We start from the raw sequence: 26,352 nt of genomic DNA, 5'->3' as shown, positions 1-26,352 counted from the left end.
AGACACACACACACACACACACACACAAAAAGACAGGCTATGTAGGGGATAAAATATTTCCAAACCACATAGTCAACAAAGGATTAGTATCCAGAATATATAAAGAACCCTAAAAACTCAACAGTAAAAGAGCAAACAATCCAACTGGAAAACAGGCAAAAGACATGAAGAAACATTTCGCTCCTATGTAATATGACATATATCTCAAGTTTTTGTTTCAACAGTGTTTATAATGCAAAAAGACAGAAAATGACCTCAATGTTTCTTAATGAGACTAGTTAGATAAATAATAGCATAACCAAACAACAGAATGCATCTATAGAAAAGAATAAAAGTGATAATCCTAACCACTATGCTCTCCAAAATATACTGGAAAGGAGAAAAAAAAGCAAAAGTACTTAAAGAATATGCAAGAAAGAAAGAAAGACAGAGAAGGAGGGAGGGAAGGAAAGAGAGAAAAAGAAAACAAACAAACAAAACACACTCATAATGAAAAAAATCTCTACACAAGAAACTTGAGGAGTTCCCGTCATGGAGCAATGTAAATGGATCCTACTAGGAACCATGAGGTTGCGGGTTCAATCCCTGGCCTTGCTCAGTGGATTAAGGATCTGGCACTGCCATCAGTTGTGATGTAGGTCACAGACGCCACTCGGATCCTGCTCTGCCACAGCTGTGGTGCAGGCCAGCAGCTGTAGCTCTGATTCGACCACTAGCCTGGGAACCTCCATATGCCTCAAGTGAGGTCCTAAAAAGCAAAAAAAAAAAAAAAAAAAAAAAAAAAAGGAAAAGACACCTGGGGATTTGCTATTGTGGCTCAATGGGTTAAAAACCCAACACAGTCTCCGAGAGGATGCAGGTTCGATCCCTGGCCTTGCTCAATGGGTAAAACATTCAGCATTGCCCCAAGCTGTGGCATAGGCTGCAGATGCTGCTCAGATACAGCATTGCTGTGGATGTGGTGAAGGCTGGCAACTGCAGCTCAGATTTGACCCCTAGCCTGGGAACTTCCAATTTACAAAAAAACTTATAAATTGGTTGCCCCTGGGTAGAATGCAAGAACAGTGGAGGAGAGGAATGGGGTGAAAGATTTTTACTGTACAATCTTTTGAGCTTTGAATTTTATGATTGTTCTGCCTAAAGTAATTTTTATAAAGTTATGGTTTTTAATTTAAAAAAAGGACACTTTCTGTATTTGTCAAATTCCATATTGAAAACTATAGTAACTAAATAAAAAATGTAAATATAAAGAACATTTGAGTAGTTCCTGTCATGGCTGAGTGGAAATGAATCTGACTAGCATCCATGAGGATGCAAGTTCAATCCCTGCCCTCGCTCAGAGGGTTAAGGATCCAGTGCTGCCATGAGCTGTGGTGCACTGTCGCAGACTGTGGCTCAGATTTTTCATTCTGTGGCTGTGATGTAGGCCAGCAACTACAGCTCTGATTCTGACCCCCTATGGAGGTCTGGGAACCCCTGTATGCCAAAGTTATGGCCCAAAAAAGACAAAAAAATAAAATAACATCTGAAAAAATTACCAGAGTAAGACAAAAATGAGTTTACAAATTAACTATATTTTTAAGAATTTGCTACTATGGATTATTAAGTGCTGATGAGTTTAACGGCAAACATGTAAGTATGTAATAATGTAAGGTAGCAATGAAATTAAGAAAGCAATATGAGGGATGCCCTGGTGGCCTAGCAGTTAGGGACTCTGTATTGTCACTGTTGTGGCTCAGGTCACTACTGTGCCCTGGGTACAATTACTGGCCTGGGAATTTCTGCATGCCTCAAGTATGGTCAAAACACACACACACACAACACACACACACACACACACACACACACACACACACACACACACACGGAAATTTGACATTGTCAAAATGCTTAAGGTACAAAAGACTTTTTTAAAAGACTTTTTCTTTCTTTTTTTTTTTTTAATGGCCACACCCACGGCATACAGAAGTTCCCAGGCCAGGGACTGAATCTAAGCCTCAGCTGCAACCCCAGCTGCTGCAGGTGGACTGTGCCACACTTTTAATGGAAGTTACCTTTTCAATATTATTTCAAACTTATAAACTGATTGCTATTCCTACAGAGTATTATTTGTTTTGACTCTGAGAACACATTTTCCCATAATGGAGATTTTAGAACCTGAAAGCAGGAAAGGGAGGGAGGAAGTGAGAAAAGAATAAGAGCATGTTATTCCTCTTTCTAATATGTAAGGTGACTTCAGTTAAAATTTTCAATTACATAAATGTCACCTTTAATACCAATGTCTCAACCTTCTCTTCCTATCCCTTTTGTCATGTTGTCCTAAAAGCCCCAATGCAACACTCCCACAAAGTCCTATTCCCTCCAAAATATGCTGTATATGCTTAAATAACCCATGGTTCGCCTTGCCACCCACAAGGTCCTTCATCTCCCAGAAAAGGAGTGATTCCAGTTTACAGATGTTAAAAGAAAGACACTCTAAATATATTACAGTAAATAACATGCAGCTTAAAATTTCCTACAGGTAGAGTTGACCATGGACAACTCGGAGGTTAATCCACATGTAATTTAAGAATTGCTCCTCCATACCCACAGTTCCTCTACATCTGCAGATTCATCTAATTACCAACGGTGTAGTACTGTAGTTATTTACTATTGAAAAACATCCATGTATAAGTAGACCCATACCACTCAAACCTGTGTTGTTCAAGGATCAACTACACTTGTGATTTTATGAAAGAATATATTTGTTAACCTAAATAAAAGTACAATTGACAGAATTTCAGATACTATTACTTCAAAAAATGAAAATCTTTAAGAAATAATTTAGGAGGACTTCTTACCCTAGCCTTAGATCCCCAAAGTTATTTTATGTTATGGATGTGTACATATCAACAGCATAGTTAATTCAAACATTTATTTAATAATGATTTAAAAGATTTACACATTTTTGTGTTTTGTGTGTTTTGTTTTGCTTTTTATGGCCACACCCATGGCATATGGAAGTTCCCAGGCTAGGGGGTGAATCAGAGCTGCAGCTGCCAGCCTACACCACAGCTCACAGAAACACCAGATCCTTAACCCACTGAGCAAGGCCAGGGATCAAACCCCTGTCCTCATGGATACTAGTCAGGTTCGTTGCTGCTGAGCCACAATGGGAACTCCTGTTTTGTTTTTGTTTGTTTGTTTTTTTTTTTTTTAGGATACTATATTCCTTCTTTGAGTATCTATTTTTGGAACCATCTTATCATTTACTATACTATAAACCACCTGGATGTAAAATCTTAGTTATCCTTTCACAACTCTATAAAGCCAATCCCAATGTTTTGCATACAGAAGCTCCTCAAATGTTTCTTGAATTCAACTGGGTTCTCCAATGGAACAGGGTAACAAGAGTTCTGAAAGTACCTTCTGCTTGGTAAGTCAAAAACTACTTTTTAACTAAGAATTTTAAAAACCAAATGCTCAGACATAATTAATTTAAATCAAATACAAATTATTTTCCTGTGAAAATTTTATTTTACATATAGCACAATGGACAAATCCCACAATGTAGATCTGAACTTTACTGTAATTATCAGTGCTATGTCCCACTGGCAATTTTCAAAGTCTTACAAGAGTGCCCCAGCACAGAGCTAATCTGTATAGACCAGAAGAGGTTTCTGTTGTTTGTCTGGTTGTTTTTTTAGCTCCCAAAGCTCTTTCAAAACACCGTGAAAACACAAACTGGGTAAAAGAGACTTCAGTTACTACAAACACCCAGGAATAGTGTTTAAAAAAAAAAAAAAAAAAGGAGTTCCCATTATGGCCGGGTAGCAACAAACCCAATAGTATCCATGTGGATGCGTGGAGCCCTGGGCTTACTCAGTGGGTTAAGGATCCGGCATTGCCATGAGCTGTGGTGTAGGTCGTAGATGTGCCTCGGATTCTGTGTTGCTGTGGCTGTGGTGCAGGCTTCAGCTGTAGTTCCAATTCGACCCCTAGCCTAGAGAACCTCCTCATGCTGCAGGTGCGGCCCTAAAAAGCAGGGGGAAAAAAAAAAGAAAAACAGCTTAGCAAAGTCGTTAAACAAACACACTAATATAGCCTTCAATAATCAAAACCAAAACCAAACAAAAAACAAAAGAAGGAAGAAAAGAGCAAGCTGTAGGGAAAGAAAAGAAATCTGATTTCAAGAGTTATGAAGTCCCCTATGGCACAGCAGGTTAAGGATCTGGCATTGTTACCTCAGTGGCTCAGGTTAACTGCTATTGCACAGGTTCAACCCCTGATGCCTAGGAATTTCCACATGCCATAGGCATGGCCAAAACAAAAACAGCAAAGTATGGTGCATTCAAAGGAACAAAATTAACTGAAAGAAACTATCCTCGAGGAAGATCAAGTATCAGAATAACCAGATGAAAACTTTAAAACAGATTTAAATATGCTTCAAATGCTTAGAAAAAAAAAAAAGATCAGTGCCTAAGGGACCTACAGGATAACAAAGAGACAAGAGCATAACATTATAAAAGTCCCAGGAGAAGAGAGAAAGGAACAGAAATAACATTTGAAAAAATGATGGCTGAAAACACCACAAATTTGATGAAATACATTAATCTATGAATCCAAAAAGTTCAATAAAATCTAAGTAGGATAAATTCCAAGAGACCTACACAGAGACACATCATAATCCAACAGCCCAAAGACAAAGAAATAACCTTAAAAGCAGCAAGAAAAGCAACTCTTCACGAACAAAGGGTCCTCAATAAAATAAGATCAGCAGCTTATTTCTTACCAAAAACCAGGGAGACTGAATGGAGGATGGCATATTTAAGTGCGGAAAGGAAAAAAACTATCAAACAAGAATTCCACATCTGGCAAAATTGTCCTTCAAAACGAGATACAAATTAAGATGTTGCCAGATAAACAAAAGCTGAGGGAGTTCACAGCTATTAGACCTGCCCTACAAGAAATGCTAAAGATAAATCCTTCAAGTTGGAATGACAGGACACTAAAGAGCAGCTCAAAGCTACATGAAGAAATAAAGGACTCTAATAAAGGTAAATACACAGGCAAATATAAGAAGTAGTATTAATGTATATTTGGTTTCTAACTCTACTTTGTATATCCTATAGGGTTTCAAAGACAAACGCATAAAAAATAATTACAAGTCCATGATATTGGATACACAGCATATAAGGATGTAATTTGTGATGACAACAGCATAACGGATAGGACTGTACAGGAACAGAGCTTTTCTATGTTACTGAAGTTAAGTTCATATCAATTCACACTAGACTGTTACAAATTTATGACATTAAATGTAATTCCCATGGATTACCATAAAGAAAATATCTAAAAAATATACCAAAATGAAATGAGAAAAGAAATCAACATGGTTCACTACAATAAACTAGGCAGGAGAAGGAAAGAAGGAAAGAAGGAAGGAAGGAAGATGCAATGGAGAGACACAAAATAGGTATAAAATTTCACAACAAAAAAGCAAAATGATGTCAGAGGTCCTTCATTATCAGTCATTACTTTATATTTAATTGGCTTTTTTTTTTAACCAAACCCACAGATACGGAAGTTCCCAGGCCAAGGATCAAAACTGCACCACAACGCCTGGATCCTTAACCCACTGAGCCACCAGGGAACTTCTAAATTTAACTGGATTAAACTTTCCGATCAAAACCACAGATTGGCAAGATGGATTAAAAAACATGATCCAACTATATGCTGCCTACAGGGACTAACTTTATGCCTCAAACTACAAATAGATTCAAGGAGAAAGAATGGAGAAAGATGTTTCAGAGAAACAGAAAGAGTGCTAGTGTGGCTATTCTAAAATCCAACAAAATAGGCATTACGTCAAAAACTGTTACAAAAGACAAAGAAGGACATTATATATGGGGAAAAAAGGTCAATTCATCAAGAGGATAAAACAATTTTAAACATATATACAAAAACAACAGACCTCCAAAAGATAGGAAGCAAACGTTGATGAAATTGAAGGGAGAAATAAAAAGTTTTACAATTATAGTTGTTAGTTCAATACACCAATTCCAATAACAGAACATTCAGATAGAAGGTCAATAAGGAAGTAGAGGACTTGAACACTACAACCCATCTAGGCCTAACAGACATATATAGAACACTTCATCCAATACCAGTAGACTACACAATCTTCTCAGGTACAAATGGAACATTCTCCAGGATAAGCCATATGTTACACCACAAAACAAAGACTCAATACATTTTAAGACTGAAATCAAAGAATCTTTTTTGACCATGACAGAATAAAGACAGAAATCAACAACAGCAGGAAAACTAGAGAACTGTTCACAAATGTTTAGAAATTAAATGACATATTCCTAAACATCCAGTGATTCAAAGAAGCAGCCCTAAGGGAAATAAGAAAATACTTTGGGGTGTTCCCAACATGGCTATGTGGCATTGAATCAGACTAGTATCCATGAGGACGCAGGTTCAATCCTTGGCCTCACTCAGAGGGTTAAGGATCTGGCATTGCCGTGAGCTGTGGTGTAGGTTGCAGGCACAGCCTAGATCTGGTGTTGCTGTGGCTATAGTGCAGGCTGGGGGCTACAGCTCTGACTTGACCCCTAGTCTGGGAACCTCCATATGCTTCGGGTGTGGCCCTAGAAGAACACATACACACACAAAAAAAACAAACAAAAAAACTTTGAACCAAAGCTTATAGGATACAGCAAAGGCAGTGCTTAGAGGTATAATTTATGGCTGTAAATTATATGTTAGAAAAAAGATATCAAATCAGCAACTTAACTTTGGGGGTAGAAAAAGAAGAAATTAAACTCAAAGCTAGGAAATAATAAAAATTACAGATAAATGACACAAAGAACAGAAAAACAATAGAATCAATGAAATGAAATAAAAAGCTGCTTCTTTGAAACAATCAGCAAAAGTGACAAACCTTTAATAGATCAAGAAAAAGAGAAGACACAAATAACTAAAATCAGAAATGACAGTAGAGACAATACCACCACCCTCACATAAATAAAACAGATTAAAAGGAAATACTATGAACAATTGTACACCAACCAGATAAGGTAGACTAAATGCACAAATTCCTAGAAACACACAAATTAACTTAAACCAACCCAAGAAGAAATTTAAAATCTTAATAAATATATAACAAGTAATGCCACTGACTCAGCAATCAAAACCTCCCACCAAGGAAAACTCCAGGACTAGACAGCAGCACAGTTGAATTTTACCCACTATCTATCTAAAGAATTAACACCAATTCTCTCAAAATGTTCCCCCCCCCAAAAAAAGAAACAATCCTAACTCATTCTGTGAAGCCAGCTTTACTTTAATACCAAAGGAATATAAAGACATGGCAAGAAATTACAAATGAGTACAAATGTAAATATCCTCAACAAAATACTAGCAAACTGAATCCAATAGCATAGTAAAACAGCACTGTGATCAAGTGGGAATTTTCCCGAGAATGCAAACATAGTTCAACATTTAAAAAAACAAATCTATCAATATAATTCACTACATTAATAGAATGAAGAAAAAAATACACATAAGTACTCAATTAACTCAGAAAAGGCATTTGACAAAATCCAAACATCTTTACATGATAAAAAACATTCTTAAAACTAGATATGAACTTTCTCAACATGACAAAGGGCATGCGTGAAAAACCCACAGCTAACAGTACACTTAATGGTTAAAAACTGAAAGCTTCTGCCTTAAAATCAGGCATAAGACCTGGATGCCCACTTTGCCACTGCTATTCAAAACTAAGCTAAATGCTCCAGCTGGAGCAATCAGACCAAAAAAAAAAAAAAAAGGCATTGAAATAGAAAGGAAAAGTAAAACTATTTCTATAAGCAGATAACATAATATATAAACTCCCTAAGAAGTCATAAGAAAGTTACCAGAGCTAATAAATTAATTCAGCAAACTTGCAGAACAAAACCACCATACAAAAAGCCCGCAATGTACCATATGAAAAGGAAATTAGGAATGTAACTCCATTTAGCAACTAGAAGAATAGCATCTAAAAGAATAAAATACCTAGGAATAGATTTAACTGAGGAAGTGAAAATATTTTACCCTGAGAACTACAATGTATTGCTGAAGAGAATTAAAGACCTAAACAAATGGAAAGACATTCTGTGTACACAGGTAAGAAAACTTAATACTGCTAAGGTGCCAATACTAAACAAAACAATCAACAGCTTCAATGCAATCCCTATCAATAGTCCTTTTGCAGAAATGGAAATGTCAATCCTTAAATTCATATGGGATTGCAAGGAGCCCTGAATAGCCAAAACAATCAAGAAAAAGTTGTAGATCACACTTCCTGATTTCAAAACTTGCTATGCAATGCCACAGTAATCAAAACAATGTGGTACTGCCATAAAGACAGACACAGTGATCAATGGAATAGAATTGAGAATCTAGAAATAAATTTATATATCTATTGTCAACTAAGTTTTGACAATGATGTCAAGTCTATTAAGTGAGGAAAAACAAATCTCTTCAACAAATGGTACTGGATCAACTGATTTCCACATGCAAAAGGATGAAAGTGGACACTTAACCCACACCAAGTACAAAATTTAACCACAAATCAGTCAGTGGCCTAAGCATAAGATCTAAAACCATAAACTTCTTAGAAGAAAACTTAAAGGTAAATCTTCATAATCTTGGATTTGGTGATGCTTTCTCAGATATGACACCAGAACACAAGCAACGAAAGAAAAAAATAACATAAATGGAACTTCATCAATATTCTAAATTTTTTGGAAAGGACAATACCAAGAAACTGAAAAGACAGCTTTTTGGTTGTGTCTGAAAGGGAGAAAATATTTACAAATAATTTATCTGGTAAGGGTCTAATAACAAGAATATAAAGAGATGGAATAGAGTTCCCTTTGTGGTGCAGCAGAAATGAATCCAACTAGGAACCATGAGGTTGCGGGTTTGATCCCTGGCCTTGCTCAGTGGGTTAAGGATCTTGTGTTGCTGTGGCTGTGGTGTAGGCCGGCAGCTGTAGCTGTGATTAGCCTCCTAGCTGCGTGGAGCCTCCATATGCCGCAGGTGTGGCCCTAAAAAGCATTAAGAAAAAAAAAAAAAAAATGGGCAGAAGATCTAAACAGACAATTCTCCAAAGAAGACATACAGATGGCCAAACAAACAAACCAACCAACCACATGAAAAGGCGTTCAACATCACTCATTATTAAAGAAATGCAAATCAAAACTACCTGAGGTAGTTTTACACTTTACACCAGCCCAGAATGGCTATCAAAAAGTCTACAAACAACAAATACTGGAGAGGGCATGGAGAAAAGGGAACTCTCTTACACTGTTGGTGGGAATGTAAATTGGTGCAGCCACTGTGGAAAACAGTATGGAGATTCCTCAGAAAACGAAAAATAGAATTACCACTTGATCCAGCAATCCCACTCCTGGGCATCTATCCAGAGAAAACCATGACTCAAGAAGATACACGCACTCCAATGTCCACTGCAGCGCTATATACCATAGCCAAGACATGGAAGCAACCTAAATGTCCACAGACAGAGGACTGGATAAAGAAGATGTGGTACATATGCACAATGGAGTATTACTCAGCCATAAAAAGGAATGAAACAATGGCATTTACAGCAACATGGATGGACCTAGAAATTATCATGCTAAGTGAAGTCAGACAGTGAGACACCAACGCCATATGCTATCATTTACATGTGGAATCTAAAAAAAGGATACAATGAGCTTCTTTTTTTTGCAGAACAGAAAGTGACTTACAGACTTTGAAAAACTTATGGTTTCCAAAGGAGACAGGTTGAGGGTGGGGGGTGGAAATGCTATAAAACTGGGTTGTGATGACTGTCATACAACTATAAATGTAATAAAATTTATTGGGTTTTTAAAAAAGAATATACAATCATCTAAAATCAAACAAAAATACAAACAACCTAGGCAATGGATTTGAACAGACATTTCTCCAATGATATACAAATGGCCAGCAAGCACATGAAAAAAATGATCAACATTATTATTAGTCATTAGGGAAATACAAACCAAAACACAATAAGGTATCACTTCACACTAATTTAGGAAAAAAACAGTTAACAACAAACAGAAAATAACAAGTGAGGATGTAGAGAAATTGCAACCTTTGTGCATAGGTAGTAGGAATGTAAAATGGTGCAACTGCTGTGGAAAGCAGTTCGGCAGCTCCTCAAAAAGTTAAAAACAGGAGTTCCCATCATGGCACAGTGGTTAACGAATCCGACTAGGAACCATGAGGTTGCGGGTTCGGCCCCTGCCCTTGCTCAGTGGGTTAATGATCCGGCGTTGCCGTGAGCTGTGGTGTAGGTTGTAGACGCGCCTCGGATCCCGCGTTGCTGTGGCTCTGGCGTAGACTGGTGGCTGCGGCTCCGATTCGACCCCTGGCCTGGGAACCTCCATATGCCACAGGAGCGGCCCAAGAAATAGCAAAAAGACAAAAAAAAAAAGAAAGAAAGAAAGAAAGAAAGAAAGTTAAAAACAGCACTACCAGATAACCCAGCAATATCACTTCTAGGTACATACTCAAAAGAATTAAAAATAGGAACTCAAACAGTTCATTGTACACCAATGTTCATTTCAGCATTATTCACAATAACCAAACAGTGGAAACAACCCACATGCCCATGACCAAATGAATAATAAACAAAACATGGTATATGCATAAAATGGAACATTACTCAGCCTTTTTAAGGAATTAAATTCTGATACATGCTACAACATGGATGAATCTTTGTAGACATTATGCTAACTAAAATAAGTCAGAGACAAAAGGACAAATATGTATTATCATCCACTTATATAAAATTTCTGAAACAAGTTAATTCATAAAAACAAAAAGTAGATTAGAGGTTACCAGGGGCTGAGGAAGGGGGAAGGGGGAAGTTATTGCTTAACGTGTATAGAGTTTGAGGTGATGAAAAATTTTGGAAATAGATAGTGGTGACGGTTGCATAACACTGTGAATGTAGTTATCAGCACTGAATTGTACATTTAAAAACAGTTAAAATAGTTAATTTCATGTTATACACATCTTTTTTACCACAATAAAAAATTAAGGGAAAAAGTTATTAAATGTAGGTAGAGAAATCAGAATCCTATCAAAGTTCTTAAACAAAACAGCTGTGAATGCAATTATCAGTACAGCATTCCATTACAAACTATTGGGCCATATGTAGAAATCAATTTACCTGCAAATGATACCTGCAAATGATTAGATTATGAGTAAAAGAGAAAATGAGACTTGTATATTTAGTAAGGGAAATGTTTGTCTCAGGAATTATAAAAGAATAACTGGAATTTAAATTAGCTTATTACAAAAGTCTCTGTTTATTTAAAACTCAACTTTTTTAAGTCCAAGATTTACTAGTTTTATTTTTTTAACACTGAACCAAAATTTCTGTATTCTAGGATTGACCCCATTTGCGATTGGGGTGCTTTAACACATATGGGCAGATTACAGATTTCTCTTTTTGTCACCAGATACAGGTGTCATAAAAGCAACAGTTATGTTTTGTTTTTTAATTATGTCCATAATTCTCGCCGCTTAACAAATTTGATAAATAAAACCAAACCAGCCAAAATCAGCAGAAAAGCAGCATTAGAGAAACTCTTCAAAATCTTCCCATTACAGCTTTAAAATACCTATTTTAAAAATATTATCTGAGCAATTCATCGTCCTAAATTACTTTAAATTACTTCTTTTATCCAGTTTATGCCCCTAGTCCCAAGTCCAAATGGGAGGTTTCCAGAATTTGACTTTATGAGTGGTTTCTTTTACTGATTTGTGTTTGTCTACCTGAGGTAGCCCAGTCTAGAAAGGAACGTCAACAAGCACTCATCCTCATAACTGGATGGTTGGATTACTCAAGGTACTGCTATAGTGCTTGAAGTACTCCTGGTTTACTAGTTCATACAGTAATAATATGGGTATCATTTGCATTTTCTTTCACCTTTACTGCTTTGTGGTTCTGTACATTAAACATTTAATTATGAAATAAACTTGAATATGAAGTGCAAACTTTGATAACTATTAAAGCAAACTGATATCAGTGATAATTAAGTTGTGATTTTTAGAAGGCACCTGTAAAGCAGAAGGGAAAATGCACAGAAGACTTAAACAGACAATTCTCCAAAGAAGACACAGACGGCCAGTAGGCACATGAAAAAAATGCTCAGCATCACTATTAGAGAAATGTACATCAAAACTACAATGAAGGAGTTCCCGTCGTGGCGCAGTGGTTAACAAATCCGACTAGGAACTATGAGGTTGCGGGTTCGGTCCCTGCCCTTGCTCAGTGGGTTAACGATCCGGCGTTGCCGTGAGCTGTGGTGTAGGTTGTAGACGCGCCTCGGATCCTGCGTTGCTGTGGCTCTGGTGTAGGCCAGTGGCTACAGCTCTGATTAGACCCCTGGCCTGGGAACCTCCATATGCCACAGGAGCGGCCCAAGAAATAGCAAAAAGCCAAAAAAAAAAAAAAACAACTATCATGTGATCCAGCAATCCTACTCTTGGGCATATATCTGAATAAAACCACAATTCAAAATGAGACATGCACCCCTATGTTCATTACAGCACTATTCACAGTAGCCAAGACATGGAACCAGCCTAAATGCCCATGAACAGATGAATCGATTAGGAAGATGTGGTACATACACACAATGGAATAATACTTAACCATAAAAAAGAACAAAATAATGCCACTGGCAGCAACATGGATGCAACCAGGGAGTCTCATACTAAATGAAGTCAGAAAGAGAAAGACAAATAACCATACAATATCACTTATCTGTGGAATCTAACATATGGCACAAATTAACCTATCTATAAAACAGAGGAGACTCACAGACATGGAGAGCAGAATTGTGGTTGCCGAGTGGGGAGGGAGTGGGATGGACTGGGAATTTGGGGTTAGTAGATGCAAACTATTATATTTAGAATGGATAAGCAATGAGGCCCTACTGTATAGCACAGGGAGTATATCCAGTCTCTTGGGACAGACCATAATGGAAGAAATATAAGAAAAGGAATGCATATATATGTATGTCTGATCACTTTACTGTACAGCAGAAACTAGCACAACATTGCAAATCTAATTTAAAAAAATTTTTAACTAAACAAAGCACAAGGGGTTTAGGGGGAACAAATTACTCACCTGAAGTGGGGGAATACTGTAATTCAATTATCCCAAACTAGGCATCTTATAGCCACAAAAACGACCCTGGCTGGCTATGAGAATGAGCCTCTAAGATAAGTGACTGAGGGCCCCAGCTTCCACACTCTGAAATCCATCACTGTACATGAAGGCCATACTTCTCACTGGCTGTTCCCAATCAAAGAGCACCACAGGTGGAATTTCTGCTCACAGAAGGTTAGGAAACCACCACTGTTTCTGAAACGGGGTGGTTGGAGCCTCAGCCTGGCACAGTGGATTAAGGATCCAGCATTGCCCCAGATTCAATCCCTGGCCTGGGGATTTCCATCATGGTGTGGGAGAAGCTTCCCATCCCCCCCAAAAAAGAGCACCACAGGCATACTAAGGCAGGCCCTAGTCCTGGGTGGGAGATGAGGAATTCCTATGATAGGCAACTTTCACTTAAGGACATCCTGATGCCTCAGTGAACTTTCCCTTAAAACTGTAACACTTTCTCCCAATTTCCTTTCTTCCTTACCTCTCTCCATCACTTGAAGTAAGACTTGCATCACAGTGTGACAACTCTCCCTGCCTCCTTCCTCATTTTCTCTCACAAGCACGTCTAATAATTTCATGCATGCTTAATCCCATCTTGGCATCTGCTTCTCCCTTGAAGCATTACACATTAAAAAAAAAAAAAAAACTAACCATTTTAAATGAATTATTTCTAAAATATATTAAGTGCTTCCCTATTTATTAAAATAAGGTAATACCAAACACGACAATTCCAATGCTTTTTGACTGGAAGCTCTCAACTAAGACCAACCCAACTCATTAGTAAGTATATTCTTGAAGGGACAAGCTTAGAACAACACTCAATTAAACAAATGTGTACTAAGCACCTGCTACTACATGAGAAATGTGCTAAGAATTATAGAGAATACAAAAGTGAGTAGAATCCTATTTTCCTCTCAAATAATTCCCAATATAGAGGAGAAGAGAAGGCAGAGATACAAACCATAAAGGGCAGATTGTCAGAGTTCCCACCATGGCTCAACAGTAAGGAACCCAACTAATAGCCATGAGGACGAGGGTTCAATCCCTGGCCTCGCTCAGTGGGTCAAGGAGCTGGTGTTGCTGTGGCTGTGGCGTAGACTGGCAACTGCAGCTCTGATTCAACCCCTAGCCTGGGAACTTCCATATACCTCGCTGTGGCCCTAAAAAGACAATAATAGTAATAATAATAATAATGGGCAGACTGTCATTAGGCACCAAAATTGAAGTATAAAGTACTAAAGACATTAGAAGATTAATTTTACCTAGGGGATGGAACTGTAGTAAAAGCCTTTGCAGAAGAGTTAGCATTTGAAATGTACATTAAAAGACATCAGAGATTTCAAGCTGTACTTGCCTGAAATCAATGAGGACAGTCCAACAAAGACTCCTTCCATGCTTTCCATACTTGGTCACCCCCAAAATGTAAATCCTCCTATCACAATTCTCTCATATCCTCTCATTTTCCCAGAGTACTCAGGGTTTCGTAGTTCCTCTCTGAAAGTGCTCCTCTCCCACTGTTTCCCCACTTTCATCACTATTATCAACTAGACTCCTAAGCCAGAATCTTGAGAATCAGTTTTGACTCCCTTCTCTCTCACCATGTCATTTAACCACCAATCTACCTCTAAATCTAAAAATCTGTCCACTCTTCCCTTTATCCCTACAGTTCCTTCCCTAGTCAAGACCACTATCATCCCTTTCATGAACTGCTATAAAAGTCTCTCCTGATTTGCCTTCCTGCCTATAGTTCTGCTGCTGTTTAATCCGTGCTCCACAGAGCAGACAATGATCCTTCAAAATTCATACCTAATTATCAACATCCTACTTAAAACCCTTCAGTGGTTCCCCACTGCTCACATGATAAAATGCAATAATTTGGTTTACAAGCTCCGGCCCCACACTCTAGACTTGGGCCACTCAGAACTCCTAAGACGCTGAGCTCCTTCTGGACTCCAAAGACTCTCTGAACCACAATCTTAGGAACACACTTCCTCCTTATCCTCACTTGGCTAACTCCCGTTTCCACTTAAAATGTCATTTCCTTGGAGTTCTCCTGTGGTGCAGTGGGTTAAGGATCTGGCATTATCACTGCAGCATCTTTGGGTTGCTGCTGTGGCACGGGTTTGATTCTTGACTCTGGAACTTACACATGCTACAGACGCAGCCAAAAAAGAAAAAGAAAAAAAAAGGAAAAAGGCACTCCCTTCACTCCCAAAAATAAACACACCGGGATACTCTCCTAGCTTCCTATTGCCATCCCAAGATCATTATTTCTCAACAATTTCCTTTATCTGTGCTATCTTTTCATTAACTACTACCTTCAAAATTCTTACTTTTTGGAGTTCCCACTGTGGTGCAGTGTGTTAAGAATCTGACTGCAGCAGCTCAGATCACTGCAGAGGCATGGGTTCGACCTCCTGCCCAGCTAAGTGGGTTTAAGAATCCAGTGTTGCCACAGGTACAGTGTAGGACTGGATTCAAACCCTGGTCCAGAATTTCCATATACCATTGATGCAGCCATAAAAAAAAATAAAGTAAAATAAAATTCTTACGTTTTTATGCAGCAGAACCCTTTTGTCAAATGCAATTCTACAAAGAGCCCCAATAGGTAAAAGAGCTGAGCTTCGCAGCCCAATCCAAGGGGTTTCAAAACCCTCTTCATTCAGCTTCCTTCTCTCCTAAGGCATTTCTCCACTAAAATCTAAGGTGCAAAACAATTAGAACACCACTGTTACTGCCAGCTCAAAGGAAGCAACGCAGTATAGTGCAAAGAGTTGTCTTTGAAGCTAAATAGATGTAGGTTCAAATCTTGATTCTATCCTAGAGTTATAAAATCTTGAGCAATTTGCCTCTCTGAGGATCCATTTCCTCATCTGTAAAACTCTAAGGGTGTAAAAATTACTACCTTAAAAAGTCAATGGGTAGAACAGAGATAAGTATGGAAAGTACCAAGCATAAAAGACAATACTGGTATGAAGCAGGAACTCAATAAAATACTTTTCCCTTAAGAATGAGAACAAGGCAAGGATGACCACTCTCTACTTTGATTCAACACTGTAATGGAAGCCCTAGCGCCCCCCCCCCCGAAAGAAAGAAAGAAAGAAAGAAAGAAAGAAAGATCAGACTGTTTCTATTTGCAGATGACATAATTATGTAGAAAATTCTATAGAATCTATAAAACAACTACCAGCAAAGTTAAAGGATACAAGATCAATATACGAAAATCAGCTACTCATAGCAAACATACTCATAGCAAACAGAAAAATAAAATTTTAAAACAATAATGTTTCAGCATCGAAAAACAAAGTATTTAAAATTAGGACTTCCCATCGTGGTGCAGTGGAAATGAATCCGACTAGGAACCATGAGATTGAGGGTTTGATCCCTGGCCTTGCTCTGCAGATTAAGGATCTGGCGTTGCCGTGAGCTGTGGTGTAGGTCGCAGACGTGCCTCGGATCCTGTGTTGCTGTGGCTGTGGTGTAGGCCAGTAGCAACAACAACAACAAAATTAAACTTAACCAAAGACATAGAAGACTTCCACACTGAAAAGTACAAGGTATTGCTGAGAAAAATTTAAAAGTCTAAATAAATGGAGTCATATACCACATTCATGGATCTAAAGATTTGATTTTTTTTTTTTTTGCCTTTTTGCCATTTCTTGGGCCATTGCAGCAGCATATGGAGATTCCCAAGCTAGGGGTCGAATCAGAGCTGTAGCTGCTGGTCTACGCCACAGCCACAGCAACACGGGATCTGAGCCGTGTCTGCAACCTACACCACAGCTCATGGCAACGCCGGATCATTAACCCACTGAGCAAGGGCAGGGATCGAACCCGCAACCTCATGGTTCCCAGTCGGATTTGTTAACCACTGAGACACGACAGGAACTCCTAAAGATTTGATATTGTTGAGATGTTAATTCTTCCTAGTGATATACTGATTCAATGCAACCATAATTTAAATCTCACCATGATTTTTTGATAGAAACTGATGTGATTGTTTAAAATTTATATTAAAACAAAAACCTAGAAACAATAAAATAATACTTTAAAGAACAAAATTGGAGGACTTAGCCTACCTAATTTTAAGACTTACTATAAATCTACAGTAATCAATAGTGTGTTATTGGTATAAAGATAAACAAAAGATCGATGGAGTAAAACGGAGTCCAGAAAATATATATTACATATTCCATATTTAAATAAACATTTATATAAATATATATTAATTTGATTTTCATTAAAAAAATCAATACAACAAGGAAAAGTTGCTTCAACAAATAGTTCTGAAATAACTAGATATGATCATAAAAAAAGAATCTCGATTCCTATTTCATATGATACAATATAATTTGAAATGGTCTATAGATTATGTAAAAGCTAAAACTATAAAGCCTTTAGAAAATAACACCAGAAGAACATCTTCATGACCTGGTGGCAGGCAAGGGGTTCTGGGACACAGATAGCAAAAACTTTAAAAGAAAAAAAAACCTGATAAATGTGACTACATCAATAAGAAAATAGTCTATAAAACATATCAGATAAAGGGAGAGTAACCAGGATATACAAAGAACTCTTACAACTCAATACTGTAAAAAAAAAAAACTCAATTTTTAAAATAGGCAACAGATTTACACACACACTGTCCAAAGGAAGATATATGAATAACCAATAAGAACATGAAAAAGTGCTCAATATCATTCGTCACCAGGATAATGTAAAGTAAAACCACATGAGATACAACTACACACCCATCGCAATGATTAAAATTAAAGGCTAATAACACCAAATATTAGCAAGGATATGGAACAACTGGAACTCTCATACATTGTTGGTGGGAATGTAAAACAGTCCAACCGCTTTGATAAAAAGTCTGGGAGCTTCTTGTAAAACTAACAGACATTTACTCTATGAGCCATTTCTCCTAGTATTTACCCAGGAGAAATGAAAACATTTCTATGATACAACCTGTGTAAGAACATTCATGGCAGCTTTATTCATAATAGCCCCAAACTGGAAACTTCCCAGGTATCCATCCACTTGATAAACAAAGTCTCACACATTCATATGATAGAAAATAGGACTGAATTCTGGATAAACACAACCTCAAAAACCTTACCAGGAGTTCCCATCATGGCGTGGCTCAGCAGAAACGAATCTGACCAGTATCCATGAGGACAGAGGTTCAATCTCTGGCCTTTGCTCAGTGGGTTACAGATCCCCAGCATTGCCGTGAGTTGTGGTGTAGGTAGGAGACATGTCTTGGATCTGATGTTGCTGTGGCGTAGGCCAGCAGCTACAGCTCCAATTCAATCCTAGCCTGGGAATCGCCATATGTCGTGGATGTGGCCCTAAAAAGACAAAGAATATAAACTGTATTTTTCTATTTATATGATATCCTATAACAGATAAGATTAATCCTTGGTAGGATGAAAAGATCAGAAGAGCAGTTGCTTCTGGGAGCAATGGGCAGGAATTAACTAAGAAGGCATATGAGGGAAATTTCAGGAATAACAGTAATATTCATTTTCTTGGCAGAAGCTTGGATTGTATTCATTTGCCAAAACTCATTAAACGGTACAGTTAAAATCTTATCTTAAAAAAAAGTCATAAACAAATACTGAGTTCTAAGTTAATGATATGTATGCTGAAGTGTTTAGGAGCAAAGTGTACTAATTCCAAATCTTACCTTGAAATCCATCAAAAAATAAGATGGACTGGTGGATGGATAAAGGCATGTGATAAAGCAAACAGTAAAAATGTAAAATTACACAATCTAGTTGATGAGTATATGGGTATTTACTATATAATTCCTTCAACTTTTCTGTATAGTTAAAATTGTTCATAATAAAATGTTGGATGCAAAGTTTGATTATTGCAAAGTTTGATTATAAGACAAATATCTTCTAAAATAAAGTGCAAAGTTTCTTCCTATCTATAGCTGTAATAAAAAAAAATACATTATGCAGAGTAGCTGCCACTTTTATTATTTGGTTAGAACAACCTCAGTACTGTGATTTCCTAGACATTCCTGCCACTGCTGGGTTCATCTTCCTCTCCACTACAATACACACCAAAATCCTTGTGGACTTTGTCATCAACCATGTATGCAACCATCATTCAACATACTAACTTCAGAACTCCTGTTTCATCTCCCTCATCTCTGATATATCTTAAAACACCAAAATATAATTATCATCATCTCTAATCATAATCCCTTATCTTCTCCCATTACTCCCCTCCTCTAACTCATCAAGGTTTCTAGTCCATGGAGTCCTCATTTAAACCTCCATTATCTCTCTTATAGCTTAACTTTCTATCATCTGAAATATCCCTATTCTCTTCATCTCTACTGGACCCACCTGCGATCAACCATCCTTCTACTCATTTACCTGAACTGTTAAGTGCTGCTAGAGGAAAATTTCACAACCACTAGAGCAATGACTGCTATTCCAAATTTATAATCTCCACATTCAGCACTGCTCAGCAATTCCTATTTTACTGGTTGGCTCTTTATCCAGACTCCACAGCAGCAATTCCAAAACCTGATGATGCTTCTTAAACTCCTTACTCATTTCTCTTTCTTCACTCTATGTAAAGGATATTGCCTTTCATTTCATCTTGAAAACTGAGGCTACCCAGCATGAACACCCTACTCCCCAACCTACAAATCCACCTTTTCCTCATACCCTCCCACCCCAGAAGAAAGGATGTCACTTCTGACAGAGGTAGCACATCGTCATCAATACTGCTTTTAAAAACGCAGATTCTGTTACCCAATTACACTTTCCAAACTTTGGTTTTCTCTCGTATAAAACAAGTACAATAGGAGTTCCCGTCTTGGCGCAGTGGTTAACGAATCCGACTAGGAACCATGAGATTGCGGGTTCGGTCCCTGCCCTTGCTCAGTGGGTTAATGATCCGGCGTTGCCATGAGCTGTGGTGTAGGTTGCAGACGCGCCTCGGATCCCAAGTTGCTGTGGCTCTGGCGTAGGCTGGCGGCCACAGCTCCGATTGGACCCCTAGCCTGGGAACCTCCATATGCCGCAGGAGCGGCCCAAGAAATAGCAAAAAAAAAAAACAAAAAAAAAACAAGTACAATAATAGTATCCTCTAAGAATTAGAGAATACAGAGCTCCCATTGTGGCACAGTGGAAAGGAATTCGACTAGTACCCATGAGGACCCGGGTTCAATCCCTGGCCTCGATCAGTGACTTAAGGATCTGGCATTTCCATGAGCTGTGGTGTAGGTCCTCATGGATCAGTATCACCATTCGGTATCTTCACAAGCATTCTCTATCACCTCTTTCCCCAAACACTACTAACATAAACAAGTTTTCATCACCTTCAAATAAAAAACAAGTGTCTTCTCCAACCTGAATCTCTTCTTTTGCCACAGAAATATTTCTTTTCCCTTCATTTCCAAGCTTTTAGGGAAAAAAAATGCAAAAAAAATTTTCATCTGTCCATGCTATTCTTTTTCCAAGCTCTATGCCATCTTCTATTCTCACACCAAAACTGCTCAGACATAAGTGACCCCTTAGCTGTCAAATCTAACACTTCTCAGGCAACTTTTTTGACTTTTGTATAGCCTGACACAGTTAATAACTCTTTTCTTAAAACTCCTTCCATTCTCAGCTTCTCAGACACTGAGGTCTCATTCTTTCTACCTGACTCTTTCATTTCCTTTCCTCACTCCTTTCCCTCTGCTCTTTCTCCTTTATTCTCCCAGTTCTGATGTCGACCCTGTTTTATTTTTACTTCTAATCATTTTCAGTAGGTGGCTTCATCTACTTTTTTTTAAAACCTCCTTTGAGATACAAATGACGTACAATAAATTACACATATCTGAGCTATATAATCTGTTAAATTTTAATATAAGTATACTGTCCTGAAACTATTAGTACAATTAAGACAAATGAACATAAAATCCTCCCCCCAAAACAAATATGACTTGCTTTTTGTCACTGTAGATTAGACTGTATTTTCAGAACTTTATATAAGTAGAATTATACAGTACATTGGTGGGGTTTTTTTTTGGGGGGGGGGGGGAGTCTGGCTTTTCATTCAGCTTAATTATTTTGAGATTTAGTAATGTTGTCATGTACATCAATAGTTCACTCCTTTTTACTGCGAAGTACTAATATTCCAATGCATGGCTATATCTCAATCTGTTTATTCATTCACCTATTGATGGACATTTGGGTTGTTTCCATTTTTTTTTGCTGAACAGAGCTGCCACAAACATTCATGTGTTAAGTCTTCATACGGATATACACTTCTATTCTTATGGCTCTACTTACACATCTAGAAGTCCCAAATCTGTTTCACCAGATAACCACCACCAACTGGCAGTTTCGCAATGTCACCTGGATAACCCAAGGACTTTCAAATCAACAAGTCCAAAACTCATCTTACTGTGCCACTCTCTCCACTCCAATGGGTTCTCATTTTCTATCCTGACTAAGACACTAAAGCTAGAAACTTGAGAATCTTCCTGCTCTTACAACTTCCTCCAATCACTCAATGAGTTAGAACCTGTCAATATTGCCTTTTAAACATCTCTCAAATAAAACCCATCCCCATATTTCCATCCTAATTCAAATGCACCCTTAATTCAAACACATATCATCTCTTGGCTGAACTATTAAACTAACTTTCCAACTTTTCTCCTTACCTTGGGTCTCCTTCTCCAACTCATTTTCTGTTCTATGGCCAAAGTGGATTTTCCAAAACTGGAATGTGACATTACTCCCCTATTTAAAATTCTTCAATGACAACTATACCCTCAAATAAAATTCAAACTCCTTAGATTAACATACAAAAAATTCTTTATAAACCAGTTTCCTCTCCAAACTCATTCCCTGCAATTTTCCATCATGTTTGAACTTAGTCATTACCTTTTAATCCTTAATGCTGAGGGCAAAACTTGGTTTATAGTAAGCATATTATACTTATGCAGTAGATAAGGTAGGACAGATGCAGTGAGACTTTCTGGGCATTTTCTGGAAAAATAAGAGTCCAGTCTAGTTGAAGCAGAAAGAATATAAAAGATTACAAAAGGCAATCCATTCAGAAAAGCAGGATGAAGCCAGATCATTGATCACCATCAATTCTACGCTAAAGAACATACAGTTCAAGTTCCCTTGTGGCACAGTGAGTTAAGGATCCAGTTTTGCCACAGCTGAGACTCGGATTCAATCCCTGGCCTGAGAACTTCCAAATAGAAAAGAATATACACTTCATTCTATGCCCCCGAAAGATATCAGGGGTTTTCTGAACAAGAGCATGACACGTTCAGAAGTGTCCTATAACTTCTGAAATTTGAAAAATAGATAAAGGAGAGGTGAGGGGCAGTGAACTCAGTAAGGAGGCTATATCAGTAGTCTGGGAGAGGAGACTCAGGGTACTTGAAGTAGGAGGGAAGAGGTTAAAAAAGAACATGTCAAAAGGAGATGAATTCACAGGCTCTGCCTGGGCGTGGACAGTAATAAGTCAGAGATGACTCCAATGTTTTGAACCAGTCAAATAAAACTATTAAATCAAGAGGAATTTTTTGTTTTAATTCCAGGTGGAAAGGAGGGAGGTGATGATTTTGTTTGGATTTTCCCTACCCATTCATTCAAATTTAAGTGTCAACTAGGGGCCAGGCATTGCATGCATGGAGAATAAAAAGAAGATAAAATATCATCCCAGTTCTCAAGGACCATTTAATCCAGCTGGTGGGAAACTTAAATAGGAAAAAAACAGGAACTTAAAATTAATTGTTAAGAAGTTCCCATCGTGGAGCAGAGGAAATGAATCCGACTAGGAACCAAGAGGTTGTGGGTTCGGTCCCTGGCCTCACTCAGTGTTAAGGATCCAGCGTTGCCATGAGCTGTGGAATAGGTCATAGGTGCAGCTCAGATCCTGCATTGCTATGGCTGTGGCGTAGGCTGGCAGCTATAGCTCTGATTTGACCCTTAGCCTGGGAACCTCCACATGCCCCCGGGTGTGGCCATAAAAAGCAAAAATAATAATAATAATAATTAATTTTAATTGTTAAGTGCTAGACCAGGGTGTTAAAAGAATACTTAGACTAAAAGAAAGACTATCCAACTCAGGCATGAGGATTTTAGAAAAGATCCAAGGTCTACTGAGTCCATAAGGCTGGGCCAGGCAAAAGGCAATCCAGGTGAAGCAAAGAGCACCTCCAAAGAGCCTCAGGTAAGACAACACAAGTTGATGCATCTGCAAATAGTGTTAAGTCTAAAGGAAGAAACAGAGATATCCACATGAAAATATCTAACAAGTAGATGAAAATGCAGATTTTGAGCTACCAAGAGCACATATAGATATGAAATATATTTTCTTTTTTTTCTGTCTTTTTGCCTTTTCTAGGGCCACTCCCAAGGCATATGGAGGATCCCAGGCTAGGGGTCTCATAAGAGCTGTAGCCGCCAGCCTACGCCAGAGCCACAGCAACTCGAGATCCAAGCTGCATCTGTGACCTACACCACAGCTCACGGCATCACTGGATCCTTAACCCAACGAGAAAGGCCAGGGATAGAACCCGAAACCTTAAGGTTCCTAGTCGGATTTGTTAACCACTAAGCCACAACGGAAACTCCGATACGAAATACATTTTCATCCTTGTCTTTGGTGACTTAGAAGCATCTTTAGCGGATATTTTAAATAAGAATTGGAAGAATCTTATATATTAGCTAGACTGTATACACTTCCACCTCCCCCATCACTTCTATTGTCATGCAAGGATATCTCCGCTTAAAGTCAAATCAGGTTCATGTAAATAAGAAAAGAGGAATGGTGGGGACTGTAATAAATCGGAGAGAAGCCTCCTCTAAAGAGGGCAGCCATTTATTCAGCTTCAGCAGTTCACTGCTTTTCTTGAATGCTAGCCCAATGTGGAGAAATCTTCCTATCCTCCAAGAAAAGCTCAAGACTCAGACTTTATGTAATATCTCCTATTTTAAAATATTGGCAACTAATTACATTAAAAATAAAACAACACTATGCCAGCCAAACAAAATGCTTCTGTGGACAGTTTTCAGCAAGGGCCATCAGTGTGGCAGAGTTAGAACTCGCCTGCCAACTCCTACAATGTTCTTTTCAGTACTTCATAGGACCCTCGACCAATAGGGTTTCATGGTGATTCCCCTGCAATAGGAGAGAGGCTTGCTTCTAAGCAAAAGAGACCCAAACTGATAGTACTTTTTGAGTTCTTTTATATATTTTCAATAATTGTTCTGTCTCTTCCCCACCTAACCCCTACTTATAGTCAGGATACCTGCTTCTAGCATCACTGAGACCTATCCTGATCTATTACAAGCTAGGATGTCAAGCTTGCAGGTAAAGCAAAAGAGAGAGCCTGACAGGATTTCTAATGAATAAAGTATGTAAGGTACACGGCATTTCTTTGGTTTTCTTAGAAAACAGTATCACAAAGAAGTTTGTGACTAGTCAGACACCTGAGCAAAAATGTCAGTAAATTATATCTTAAATATAAGAGCACATTCTGCTAACAAACTAGTTTCCATTGTAAGGTACCCAAGAGGGGGAGAGGGAGAAATGGGCAAAAGGGAAAGTAAAAGTTGCTGGCCTTTGAGAAATATCAGACATCTCGTAAAACACAGTTCTTAAAAGTACAGATGTTTGGAAGAAAAGGTACACTATAACCTCAACTCTCAGTAAAGAACTAAAAATATTTTTAGTGTGATAATCTGAAACACTTTTTGAGTAAGAAATGGAAATTTAGAAACAGTATTAAGACACTAAAGCTATCCTTACATTTACAAGAAAAAGTAAGAGGAAAACAAAAATACTCCGGCAGTTTTTATATTCATTCAAACGTCAGTTTCTATTAAGTCACAACGGTGCTTTAGAAGCTTCGAAAATATAACATTTCCTAATTATACTAAAACATGTAAAAGTACAGGTCACGGGGTATATAACTTTAGATAAAAATGGGGCAAAGTCGAAGCAACACAGAAAGATTAAAATTTCTAATCGAAAAATGCAATGACAGTAGAGGAAGGGAGTGAGAGGGAAAAGAAGAATTGAAGAACGAAAGGAAGGAAGGAAGAAAAAAAAGTGGTATGCGCACCCACCCCTGTTAATCGGACGAGTTCGGGAATTCAGGGGAATGAAGAGTGATTACAGAGGCCATGTTCCTGCTGGCAGGAGAGCTCTGCAATTACTTACAGCGAGCATTATGGCCAGAGCATTCTCGGGCCCACTAGGACGAGTCGACTGGACACCTAAAGCCGGAGACTGACAGCAGCTCCGGGAGAAGACCGAGAAGACGAAAAAGTGGCCTACTTTGACCTCCACTGAAAAGTGAGGCTCCTCCAACTCACTTCTCTGAATCGGGGGCAGGGCATTAACCTCTAAGCGGTTGGATTCTTCGGATAAACTCTCCCTGGCTCCCTGCGGCCTTCCCACACAGCGGGTGAATGTCAACACCAAGAGCCAGCGAGAGGGGGAACCTCTCGGCGCGCGCCGTCCTTTCTGCGAGGTGGTGAGACCGGGAAGAAAGACGGCCCCGCGCGCGCCCCGCCTCCCCAGCCCTTCCCCAGCCCCAGCGCCCTCGCAGGGGCTGCAGCCGGGAAGCGGGGTCCCCCGCGCTCCTCACCTTTTTCAGCGCAGGAACCAGCAGCCCCCGCCACTTGGGCGCGTTCTCCTCGCTGAAAAACTCGTACGGCAGCTGCTGCGCCTGCATGGTGCCCCCGGGGCGCCTCTGGGCGGGGAGAGGGGCGGCGGTGGTCGGGCCGGGGAGCCGCGGGAGGGCGAACTCGCCCCGCGGAGCAGGGCCGCAGCCCCACCGGACGGCCCGGCCCCCTCGGGGAGCCGCGCGGCCGGGCTAGCCTCGGAGAGGGGCCTGGGGGGCGAGGCCCGCGCCCGGCCACCCACCCGACACGGGCACCAGCCGCGGAGAGCGAACGCAGCCCGGAGGCGGCGGCGGCGGCATTCCGCCCCACCGCCCCGGGGCCAGGCCCCCTACCCCTCCCCGGCCTGCCGGCGCCGCCCGGGGCTGGCCTCCGCCGCTGCCGCCGCCGCCCGCCCGCCGAGGCTGCGCTCCCGGGCCCGGCCTGGCCCCGCGGCGGAGCCGGCGG

At 39.2% G+C, this 26,352-nt stretch overlaps 1 protein-coding gene across 5 annotated transcripts in view; it reads right to left on the bottom strand.

Annotated features, from left to right (window-relative positions):
* Positions 1 to 26,088, bottom strand: part of SOS1 (SOS Ras/Rac guanine nucleotide exchange factor 1) — a 156,913-nt gene extending 130,825 nt beyond the window's left edge. For 2 of the 5 annotated variants that reach the window (XR_007135150.1, XM_047782234.1), the window contains exon 1: positions 25,872 to 26,088. Coding sequence is in view for 4 of the 5 variants with exons in the window: in XM_047782234.1 (XP_047638190.1) it covers positions 25,872 to 25,958 (87 nt within the window). In the remaining variant the exon portion in view is untranslated. The remainder of the gene's footprint in view (positions 1 to 25,871) is intronic. The other 3 variants (XM_047782232.1, XM_047782233.1, XM_047782235.1) reach the window with 2 other exon arrangements.
* Between the last annotated feature and the right edge of the window lie 264 nt (positions 26,089 to 26,352).

The sequence above is a fragment of the Phacochoerus africanus genome, chromosome 5 (assembly GCF_016906955.1).
Source record: "Phacochoerus africanus isolate WHEZ1 chromosome 5, ROS_Pafr_v1, whole genome shotgun sequence".
In the NCBI taxonomy this organism is placed as follows: Eukaryota; Metazoa; Chordata; class Mammalia; order Artiodactyla; family Suidae; genus Phacochoerus; species Phacochoerus africanus.
This window is presented reverse-complemented; position numbering and strand designations above follow the sequence as displayed.